This window comes from Lampris incognitus, chromosome 19 (assembly GCF_029633865.1).
Source record: "Lampris incognitus isolate fLamInc1 chromosome 19, fLamInc1.hap2, whole genome shotgun sequence".
NCBI classification, from domain to species: Eukaryota; Metazoa; Chordata; class Actinopteri; order Lampriformes; family Lampridae; genus Lampris; species Lampris incognitus.
In genome coordinates this window covers 32,793,990-32,806,351 of record NC_079229.1, presented here as the reverse complement: position 1 = coordinate 32,806,351, position 12,362 = coordinate 32,793,990, and the positions used below count along the sequence as shown (strand labels likewise).

The window sequence follows — 12,362 nt, the reverse complement described above, 5'->3', positions numbered from 1 at the left end:
GTGAAATAACAGCTGTAATAACACGGTACTTAGCAAAACTTATGGTGCTGATTCACATGTGTGCAAGGACGGTTTTCCAGACCGGCTCCAAACACTAGATAGAAAATAGCAGACTCCCTTCCCGACTTATTTCAACCAAGTTGCCACCCTTAAATTGTACACCCATGCAGGAGGAAAGTTGGGATGTGGTTGAGAATTGTGCACACAACAACCGCAGATATGGTCATACAATTATAATCACTTTGCCCTTTATTATTCTACAGAGTTTTGCATTTTATTGATAACTTTTGTGGTTATGTCAATTCCAAGTTAAAATAGTTATGTTGAACTGGGAAGCAGATCGGACGTTATAAATTGCGGTTATGCTTAAAATGTTTTACATGACGTATAGTGAGGATGAAACTGAGGCCCAACTTGTAAAATTATATCTCAATTCAAATCACTATCTTATTTCATACCTAATAATCTTATTAGGTAAAAAAAATAAATCAAAATGAGATGTTTTCCCAGACTGTACTGTCCAAGTTTAAACATGTTGCTCAGCTCAAGGAAGGCTGAATCAGTTCATCTGGATACGTTTATTGACAGATATGTTTCATCACTCAATAATGCCCCTTCTCCACTACATGGTACCGGCTCAACTCGACGCGTGTCGTTTTCCATTACCCAAACAGTACCCCCTCAGTGTAGCTGGTCTGCATTGATTTTGGTACCTGCTCCAGTTTTTTTGGAACCTCGACAAAGGTGGTACCAGAAAAGTGGTAACGGTCACCAAAATGCCGGTACTTTCCAGTAATGGAAAAAGAAAAAGTCGAGTCGAGTTGAGCCGGTACAATGAAGTGGAAAAGGGGCATAAGGTACCTCTTCAGTCTAAATTGACTGCAGGTATCCCCACCCTTATAAACAATACAGTTGCATAACAAGCGAAACCAATGACCACTTTCATATGCAAATATGGGTGTGACCACGACCGGGATTTCACTCCTACCTAAAATGACCATGAGCAGTCAAAATGACCGCCGGTTTTTAAACTCTATATTCTGTCAAGATAAATACCCAATTGAGAAATTAATGCATTGCATATGTTAGTATGTCTGTTAAGAAAGGACTGACACCAAAATTAACATTTTAACAGCTTCAATACTATTTTTCAAACAATTTAAAATCACCACTGTCCAACGCCTGTAAATACTGCAACGCCCCGGTGGTAGTCATGGTGTGTCTGAAACGGCAGTTGTATCCAGACATGTTGGAAATAATCAAAAATCAAGTTTAGACAAGTTTACTCTGCACTGGAGAACACTAGTGTGTTTCTAGGAAAAAGCAATGAACTTCGCGAAGGAAATGATGCGACCAACACATGTCATAGTGACATGACGTGCGTGATGACATGCAAATTACACGCAGCCATTTTGACCGATCATGGTCATTTTAGGTAGCTCTTATCATAATTTTTTTGTGCAATTGATCTAAAACTAATTTTAATGCAAATATAGGCAATTTTAGCAGCATTCAGGGGAGCGGAAAGTCTGTATCTTTTTTCCCCCCAGAGCTATTAAACTCTGGAAATCAAAAACTGTCAAAATGACCGCCTTGGTCGTTCTAGTGTTAAACTAGTTTCGATGGCCATGTGTACTATTCACAGAGAATTTGGGAATGTTTGCAATCACAGCATTGTAAGATGGTGACAGATGTACCCCCCCCCCCCCCCGCCGGGTTCAGGGATGGTCGTTCCCTCTTTGACTCCCCCATTCAAACCAGTGTTCCTCCCTATCAAGGATGTGCACATCCTCATCCTTGAAAGAGTCAACATTCCCAAATCCTCTGTGAATAGTACACATGGCCATTGTAACTCTAGTTAATGGTCACACCCATATTTGCATATGAAACAGGTTGTTGGTTTCGGTCATTATGCAACTGAGTTGTTTATAAGGGTGGGGATACCTGCAGTCAGTTTAGACTGAAGAGGTCACTTAGCTGAGTGATGAAACGTATAATAATAATGATGGATTACATTTATACAGCGCTTTATCTAGACACCGCAAGCACTTCATTCAATTGCTTAGGGCAGTTACATGGACATGCACTACACAGAGCATATGCACAGCACATAAAATGAGATTAGCAGTCCTGAAGGAGACTTACTATGGAATGTCAATAAACGTTGTATCCAGATGAACTGATTCTACCTTCTTTGATTTTCTTACCTTGAGCATGCATCAAGACATGTTGCACAGCATTCTCAGTGTTCAGATGAAGCGACAGGTACATGAAAACAAACCTAAATGACGATACTCAGACAGACGTCCTAATTGTCGACTAGCTGTTACATCCTAAACATACACCAACCACCTGTACCTATGAGCCAACCAATTAAATTGTAGCATAGATTAAGACCCCAAATTAACGACTGGTTGCATGCTAGAGGCACTGAACGAACAGCTACACTTAGCACCTAGAGCCAACATTAACCAACGTGTGTCTGGTAGTACTTTACCCTAATGAATTCTACCAGGCACTGGATTAAGCTGGGACATCAATCTACTGCTCCAGCTCGACATAACTACCAGTTCAAAAAGTAATGTCAGATTTAACATCGTAAAACAGCTATGAACAACTATGAACTGTGGGTTTAACAAACACGAAATGGGGCTTCTGCACTCCTAAATTCTTCACCAGAGCCTCAAATAACCCCTTGTCAGCAAGGGCAGGCCGCCACACTCCCCGTGACACGGCAGTGAACTCTGGGCTATGCAAGTTGGGAACCTGCATATGGAACCAATTAGACTGAAGACGGAGCCAGACTTGCCTTTGCACTGCTCTCTGGAGGATGTTAGCATGGCAACCTGCGGGAGACTACCCTAAGCTGATTCTGACTCGAGGAAATCCTGATCTTCTCCGGCCTTGGGACCACTGTTCACAGCCTGGGATTTTCTCTTGTTTAGGGAATGGGGGGAGTTTGCATAACGGCCGTTTTGTGGATGGCGCACAGGAGCGAGGAAACTGCTATGCAGGTATTCTATTCTGCACTCACTACAGGATTTAGTGTTGGGAAAGACTAACAGAATTTATAATTCAGGCATTTAGCTGCCACTCTTATCCAGACTAACTTAAACAAGTGGCTAGCAGTTCAGTGTCTTGCTCAAGGACAGTGTGGACAAGTGGCTGTTGACACACTGGCAGCAGGGTTTGACCTTACAAACTAAGAGTAAAGATAGATTAACTATATCTAGAGAGCCTGCCATGCATCATATTGTGACCAAACAGTGGCACAGACTATGCCAATATTTTCTGTGACTATCCCTAACACCAAAAAGTAAATATGGAACACATCACCGGTGTACTGGGCAAACTATGTAAATTTGAATTTGATTTTTTTTCTTCCTTGAACTCAGAATGTATATGGTCATTAAAGTGGAACTTACAATGAGCTCACCAAACGTGTTATGTCGTTTTACAACCCTAACCTGCGTTTTGTACATGGTTTGCATGGGACTATATAGCCATGCATATCACTTAACAAAACAGTAGTGCCCATTTGGGCTGCATTCAGCATCCAAAGGTCAGTGTGTCTTCAGTCACTATGGTGTAGATATGGTCCAGTCTCGCTGGGTAGGATGTGGGTCAGGAAGCTAAGCCATGCGTAGCCGCATAGTCAAACTTTTCCCTTTTATCTCATCTGTCACTCTGTTACATAACACCGCCGTGTTTGTGTACAGTTGGTGGGGGAAGGTTGCCAGGAGGGGAAAGGATGATTTCTGCTGACTTCACAGTCCAGTTTTCTCTGTCTCATTGTGTGTTTGAGCCATGTCTATAGTTCTGATTAAATGACTACGGAGAAATCGGTGCAGCATCCAAGCAGCCAATTTCACGCTAATCACAAACACTAGCTTTTGCTGGTTAGTCAGAGACAAAAAATAAATACATTTCTTGCCCTGGGAGTGACCCCATTTGGCTGACTGTGTAATAACAACAACAACCACCATAATTTAGTTACATCTGACCTGACGGGCTGCTGTCTCAAACAGCAGGGGGTTATTTAATTCTGTGTACACTGTCTGCAGACAGTATGCAAATTGTTTCAACATTTAAGCAATGTGACTTGAATGTGGGCAAAAAAACAAAACAGACTTAGTGGACACAGAAGAAACGATAACAATCCTTACAGAAGTTTCACTGAACCTGACAATTTTCCTAACATGATGCAGCAGTGCAGAAGGAGCCTATCCATCCTCGGCATCACCAACCGACTTCGGATAACTACAAAACTTAATATCCAGGCGACCATGGATCCTTTTAGTCTCACATAAATAACCCTAACACACTTGAATCATTAGAATCAGCATCTACATGATGAGGTCCAACCTTTGAAGTTTTATTTAAGTCTCTGCTGCAGGAGCAGGTTAAAAAACGACAAACTTCTACTCTGACAATTAAGATAAACAAAGCATGTCAGATTGACACGTTGTGTCCGATTTTTCAGTACTCATTACACAATGAGGGGGGGGGGCTTAATAACACTACGTAACGTCACTTAATCTAGAAATAACTGCAGGGTGGACTCTAAAATGCATAGCCGTCCTTCCTTGAAATCTCTTTAAAATTTCACAATAATCCCACGCCTCTCCGGTGACACCGGGGCACACATCTTCAGACTTGGGGGGTCCCCCAAGACCCCCCCCAACTCCAACAATGTTGCCATCACGCTTTACTCCCCGACCCGTGAGACCACCCACCCACCGCAAGGCGCCGTGGTGAAAACACGCACCGATCAAACCAACACGTTTTACACCACACACACACACGCACGCACACGTGGGTCGTTTACGCAACGAGCTCCATCGGCGATTTTAAACGTCTCCGCCGCAGACGCGAGGGCGAACGCGGCGAAACGTGCCTGCGCACATGGGCTCCCACCCCCCGCCCCCCCGGGAGCTGTCAAAACTCACGTCCAGTTGTCAAAACGTCTCGGGGCCCCCCGGTGTCTCCCCCTGCCGTCCGCTCGTGGCAAACGCGCCTACGTCCGAGCCCATCCCGCATGTCTTCACCGAGGGGGGAAAGTCAACAAAATGGTGGAAACGATATCGGATCACGTGACTCCTTTGTGCTTTCGGTTGCAATATTCGAGCCGGGCGAGCGGACACAACACGCGTCGCGGACCCGATACCTAACCCCCGCGCCGCCGCCATGCCGACTGCGACGGAACGGAGCCGCGAAACGAAGTATTCGTCGAGATCCGTCGTGCGCACGGGGGGGGGAAAGAAGGGGTAGACATGGCGGCCATTTTGCAACAAGCTTGCGCAAGCCTAGATAGCGGCGCCCCGCGACGTGGGGGCAAACAAAAACGGTTGCAAAAGCGCAACGGCGAAAGGGCAGCAGTAAAACATACCGATTCCTCCTCCTTTTCCATCCCCGTCGGCATCTGCGGCACGGCCCGGTTGATCGAGGCATACTCGTGCAGGTCGGGCAGATCCTCGCAGCGGAAGACGGGTAGAGGCTTAGCAGCGTCCAGCGCCCGCGCCCGAAACGACAATTTACTCATATTTACGACGCAAGCTGCAGAATAAACCGATCCGATCTGCTGAGAACAACAACAGCTCCGCCTCGGGTTCTCATGGATGTATCTGTGATGTTTTCTCAAAGGGGCCAGTGGAGCGGTTCAGGTTGCAAGGCTGCGATCCGTGGCGGTGCGAGCAGAGCCGGGCAGGCCCGGGTCTCGATCGCTCTCTGTCGGTCTCTGTTCCTCCTGAGCGCCGCTTGTTCCTCCCCCGGTTCAATACGCCATGGCCAACATGGCGGACATTACAAACTCTTGCGGCTCTCCGTTCTCTCGTAGCGGCCCAACCCCCCCCCTCCCGATCGCACCACAGCCATTCGCGCACAGCTTGGCGCGCATGCGCGCTCGCCGAGCCCTCGGGGGGACGGTAGGGGCGGTGGTAGGAACGGGGCGGGGAGGAGGGCACCTACAGAGCGGAGGCAAGGTGCTGAGGACGGCATATAAAGTTCCCGTTGCCAGTAACGACAAGGGCTTTCGATACGCCGCGGCGAGGTTGACGTGTGACGGAGGCATCAGAACGTGTATTTCTTTATCAAACAGAAACGACGGCGAGAGAAACCGCGCGGCCTCCGCAGCGTGAGATATGCGTGAGATAACGGGGCTGCGCAGCAATAGCGGGGCCACTGCGCGAGGTCAACCACCGGCGCTTTAATGGATCGAGGCGTTCAGACGCGCGCCCGTGTCCCGTCAATTACCCCTAATTGCTTGCGAATGTCGCCACCCTGTGGAGTATGAGACATAGTTCAATGACAATCCTCCATCCGTGAAGGATTATTATTCCCTTATCTGTTGAGTCAGACAGATTAGGGGGATATTTTTACGTGTTGAGCAGCTGGGACAACCATTTCGAAACCACACTATTGTTTTACAACACCTTGTGTGTGTTGCGAGCAGTTCCGTGTGCACCAATACAAAATAATTTTAAAAAAAACGTCCATGCACACACGCACACACATCCATGGCACCGGGTAGGTAAGCGCTTGATCATGATCGCGTCAAACGTAGTGTAACGTGCTGGCTCGCGAGTTTGACCCTTTAGTTGAGCGGTTAGCGATGTCCCCCGCGGTGCGGCCGATACGGGTTCGCGTCCGGGCCGCGGCAATTCCTGTGGTTTCGTTGTCCCCCGAATTCGCTACACGCTACAATAGGTTACAGTGCACCTCCACTCAAACAATGTGTTTTTCTCATCACAGAAAGGTGAATCGTGTTCATTTGGACACAACGTTTATCGAGAGACACGTTTCATCACTCATCTAAGTGACCTCTTCGGTCTCAACTGACCGCAGGTGTCCCCACCCCCTTATAAAGAACAGAGCGGCACTAGGACCAAAAATGTTTCATATGCAAACCATTAACTAGCGTTACAATGGCCATGTGTACTGTTCACACAGGATTGAGGAATAGCTGCAATCACAGCACTGTAAAATGGCGACAGACGTACTCCCCCCCCCCCCCCCCGTTCAGGGATGGTCGTTCCCTCTTCACATGGATGGCCTCTGACTCCCCGTACAAACCAGCGTTCCTCCCTGTCAAGGATGTGCACATCCTCATCCTTGAAAGAGTGGCCACTGGCCTGTAGATGGGTGTAGACTGTGGAGTCCTGGCCTGATGCGTTAGCTCTCCTGTGTTGTGCCATCCTCTTGGCCAGCGTCTATTTGGTTTCCCCGATGTACAAGTCACGGCAATCCTCCTGGCACTTAACAGCGTACACTATATTGCTCTGTTACTCCGATTCTGATTAACCTGTTTAACCCAGGTGCCGTCCACAAATCTGAACCAATGGCTAGATGGTGGGGTCCGGGGACACCTGCAGTCAGTTGAGACTGAAGAGGTCACTTAGATGAGTGATGAGACGTTTCTCTCAAACATCGTGCCCAGATGAACTGATTCAACTTTCTGTGATTTCCTTACTTGGATTACTGAGCATGCATAAAGATGCGTTTTTCTTATGTTTGTGTCCCCTAAAATGTCTGGCCTTGACTCTCTCTGACTTGTATTTGTGCGAAGTCTGTCACTAGAGCGGTGTTTTCACAATACAACACTGGAGGAGGGGATGTCTGCACTTCCCTAAAATCTGAGATTCAAATGTACTCTGGGCAAGCTAGATCCGGGGCGTCATAAATTTGAAAGCCAATCGCTTGTCCAATATGCAAATGCAGGGCAGGCAAACAAACCTGAAACCTTGTGCGCAGGGCGGACTTGTGAAGGTTAGCGTAGTGAAGGTTTTGACAGCAAACATGGTAGAACGTGTAGTATTTGGATGTAAACCCGACCTTGGAGCTTCCTTCCACCATCTACCAAAAAAAATCCCGCTATACTGCTGAAACGGTTGGAATTGGTACACAGACATGGGGCTCATGTGCCTACAAACCTGGAGGGACTGCACGTCTGCAATGCTCATTTCAGTAACGAGTGTTTTCACAACCTAATGCAAAAGGCACTGGGTTTTCACAAGACATTTTTTTTGAAGTCTGACGCTGTCCTGACTATTTATCCTGGGACTGCGACAGCAAGCAGGAGTCAATATGTAAGTTATGCATTTCTTTTACTAAACAAAACAAATGAAATCTTTCTTCATGTAACATATCTCCTTTGTGACTCATAAATAGCATTAACTACATTAACTTTTTGCTAGATGCTGCTAGGTGTTTGGTAACAGTAAAAGTGTAAACTACGTATTTAGCTAACGTTTCAAAGTTCAGCCATATTAAATGACGGCGGCCTGAGGTGTGTAGTTTGTCACCAAAAAAAATGGGGCAGTGTGCAACGTAAATCTCTTTTTTAGTCTGGACTTCGATCCCGACCAGGCTCACATGGGTCCCCCCTGCTCCGGCAACACCACTAAAGGCATCTGTCATCATTCTTAGAACCATAAACCCATAAACTTATGTGTGTGGTGCGGGTCACCTCGCCCTGACATCCCGGCGGTTTTGAATTTTAGCCGATTGCCAATGAGCCAGCTCCCAGGCCGACATCACACGTTATATAAAACTCTCAGCCAGACGGAATGTATCTTTCTGCAAAATTTGATTAGACCTCCGGTATATAACTTTGTAACAACAATGTGAAAACACTAACGTCATAGCAGATATTATTGTATGTTTCACAACCACTTCTGAGTCAGCCACAAGCTAACAAACAACATAAACAAATAAAAGACGCTAACTACACTTACCATTCTGACATGTATGTTAGTCACCAATTTTGGTGCACAACAGAGTCTGACTGATGCTCAAATATGCTCTAACGCTAGCCATCTTGAAGCGCACCGCTCTTTCACTGGTCAACCTAGAGCAAGCAGCGGTAGTGGGCGGGGCACGAGGCCTGTGATATCTGCATACATCTTAAATTTTTCAATGAGGGAGAAAGAGTAGATGTGCTTCCAGCCCCTTTTCAGAGGTTTTTTTTTTTGCTTTTTAAGCGGGAAAATCACATTAAACAATATATTAATCATCTCGTAGTATTTTTTAAACTTAAAAACGTGTTTGGAGGAGAACTTTAAATTTGAGTGCTCTGAAACACACACTGACAAATCAAAAATACCCTCAGCCATCATTGCCTCAAAAATGCAAACATGATGTGCAAAACTGGGCTATCATCACTGGCCTAAACTGACTTCAGTTTGTAATTATGACACTCTCCGTAATTCTCTCCATTCAATGACAATTACCAATCCTTTGTCTCTGCTTCTATGTGCATACATTGTACCTGTTCACACAAAACATCTTATATCAACAAGAGGCATTATGAAGAATGTCAGTCACCACATCTATGCGTGCATTCTGAAATGACACACAGTGGTGTTCCACTTTCCATAAAACATATGCAACCACATTTGAGTAATATATTAACGTACCGAAGTACTTTTGTTGTATTAATACCTCAGACATTAAAAACCAGGACAAACATTGCCGCCTTTAACAACTGGCATTGATAAATGGCTTCTTCCAGGATTGTGTGAAGATATGATTTTTTTCCCATTAATTCACTGTTTACACCCACATAGTCTGATTCAGGGTCCAGGGGGCTATCTCAGTGGGTTTTGGTGGAAGGGAGACACCCTGGACAGGTTAATCACATGGCCAGCATGTACTCTACATTAACTAGCACTCCCATTTAAACCTATGGCCCAGTTAGTGCCCAATTAACCTGCCATGCATGTCCTGGGAGGAAACAAGAGTACCCAGAGGAGTACCACATGAACTTCACTCAGAGGGGTTCCAATCACGGATCCGCTTGCTTTTAGGCAATAGGTGACATAGATGGATTCTATTTAGACCTAACATTAGAATACATTTCAGCATGCACCCATTAGATCAGATTTTCCCAAAATATTTCCTCACATGATATTTAATCTAAAGCTCGATTTAAGGTCACATGTCTGTACTTGTGAGCATTACAATGCATTGATGCTGTCAAGCTTGTAGGTGCTTGCTTACATACTCATATATTTAAGGCATACCATGAAAAGGAAAGGAAACACCAAGTTTCACTTGATCTATGTCCACAAGTGTCTTCATCTGCTTGAAACCTGGTCAAATTTATTGTGGATGCTGTCTTTTGTGTTAAGGAAGTTGTGATATGAGCACATTGGTATGAGGATTGGACACGCATGAGTGAGTACTGTCATACCTCATTCTCATAAATCTTTTGCTATTCATCGAAAATAAATTTGCTCCCACTATTAAATTAGCATTTAGAATTGCAATGTGCACATATTCTGTCAAATAAACATGTTCCGTTCACTGATACTATATCAGCATGTATGCAAACGCTGGTAAGTTCATTTTCATCACTACTGCCCTAGAGAATCACGAGCACAAACAATATGACCATGTGTAGCCCCATTGGGAATGGAGAACTTGGCTATAATAAAGAAGTGCTCTGCCAAGTGAGTGGTCTCAGACTGCAGATGCCAAAAATGTAGACACAGAACACCCGTGTTAGTCTGCTGTATCAGTAGAATACACTACATAAGGTAAGGCATGCAAATAACCTGCAAGGGTGGATGACAACTCCTGTCATGATCAAAAGTGAATGGTTCAACCGCAACAGGATTATGCGGTATTCATCATCCATTGGAGAACCACGGGGCTTCAACTGCTGAGCGACTAGAAGGGCTGGAAAACAAAAACAGGAAGACATCTTAAATCAAAGCTCACCTAAAGCCTAGTGCACAACAAGATTTCTAGCCGGAGGACATGTCACACTTGAAACATGTGGATGACACTTGCACTTAAAAACAGTTGTTGATGTGCACAAAACACAAAAAAAATAAGTTTGATCTGCCTCACACATGACCACTCCCATACTCCCACACCCTCTCACTCTCCCTTGCAGTACACGCACACGCACACACACATGTATATATGCACACACGGAAGAACATTTTGAGCAATTACACAAATCTTACAGTGGTACGCAACCTCCCTGGAGAATTAATGTTATGTCACACGACAATCAGGAACATAACGGCAACCAAATGGCAGCACTGCCCTAATTCTCCTGTACAGCAGTGTGGGGCACATTCTTGGTGGGGGTACAACGTCACAAGATACGTATTAGACATCTACGAAATGTCTATCCATTCACTATCCACACCTGCTTAAATCGAATTCAGGGTCACAGTGGGCTGGAATCTATCCCGGTATAAATTGGGGAGACACCCTGCACACGCACGCACACGCGGACACACACACACGCACGCGCTAGAGACTCCAACTCACCAGACGTGCGTGTCTTGGGACGGAGGGAGGAAACTGGGGTACCCGGGGAGAGCACGCAAACTCCACGAAGATGGGCTGGACTCGAACCCAGGACCATGTCGCCGTGAGCCGGCGGCCCAGTCTGAGGCGCCCATCTGCGGAACAGTAGAGTTTCAACAGAGAGAGAGAGAGAGAGAGAGAGAGAGAGAGAGAGAGAGAGAGAGAGAGACTCCGCTTACATCCGCCACGCAAACGGCCGGGACGTGCGGCCGAAATCGGCCCCCCAAAAACTCCGGCGCTCCTCTCGGGCGAACTCGCCTCGCAGCTTGGCGAGACTTCACACGGCGGCGGCGCAGCCGTAACGAGGCCAGCTAGCGACAGCGCTAGCTTAGCTCAGGTTTACCCCCGGGACCCGCACACCTTCCGCCCGCCGACCGACGGCTCAGACACGCTAGACGGCCGAGGGTTTGAATGTGGGGTCGCCGCAAACTCGTCTAAAAATCAAACGACGGAGACGTCAAACTCAGGAGGAGGATGAGGATGATGAGGATGATGATGGCAGCTCTTCCCCTTGCTGTCATGCTAGTCACGGCTAACGCTGGTTAGCTCCCTTTAAGGACGTCCCAGATGGGGGGGTGGGGGGTGTGGGGGAAAGCTTTTCCAACTTTGCGTTCCAAGTAAAATAATAGACTAAGCGGGAGATCTTGACGTAAAAAAATAAAAATAAACGGTGTTTCGACACAAAGAGACGTTTGTTTTCTCTCTCCTCCCCTGTGCGTAAAGTTGAACCCTCGCTCTTCCTGTGTACTTGCTCGCAAAAAGACGCTTCAAAACGGACTACCGAGCTACTTTGCGAAAGGCTTCCGATTGGCTGGCGCGCGATGAGCTGGCGAATGATTGGCTGGCGAATGCTGCCAATCACCGGTAGAGCGCTTGGGGTGGGGGGGACGGGACGATGAGCTCACCGTTTCCCCCGCCCATTCGATAATAATAATAATAATAATGACGATAATTTATTCGACGAATTCATATCCGTGAAGAGGAACAGAGGCAAGCTGCGATACGTGCAGAAAATCTGCGAACGCGTCCACACGTCGAAG

General features: G+C 46.4%; 1 protein-coding gene across 4 annotated transcripts in view; it reads right to left on the bottom strand.

Annotated features, from left to right (window-relative positions):
• The window catches only part of epc1a (enhancer of polycomb homolog 1 (Drosophila) a), a 52,587-nt gene extending 40,403 nt beyond the window's left edge, over positions 1 to 12,184 (bottom strand). For 2 of the 4 annotated variants that reach the window (XM_056299059.1, XM_056299063.1), the window contains exon 1: positions 5,390 to 5,786. In XM_056299059.1, the coding sequence (XP_056155034.1) occupies positions 5,390 to 5,542 (153 nt within the window). In that variant the 5' untranslated portion in view covers positions 5,543 to 5,786. Of the gene's footprint in view, positions 1 to 5,389; positions 5,787 to 10,553; positions 10,678 to 11,283 lie in introns of those variants that run through there. The other 2 variants (XM_056299061.1, XM_056299060.1) reach the window with 2 other exon arrangements.
• Between the last annotated feature and the right edge of the window lie 178 nt (positions 12,185 to 12,362).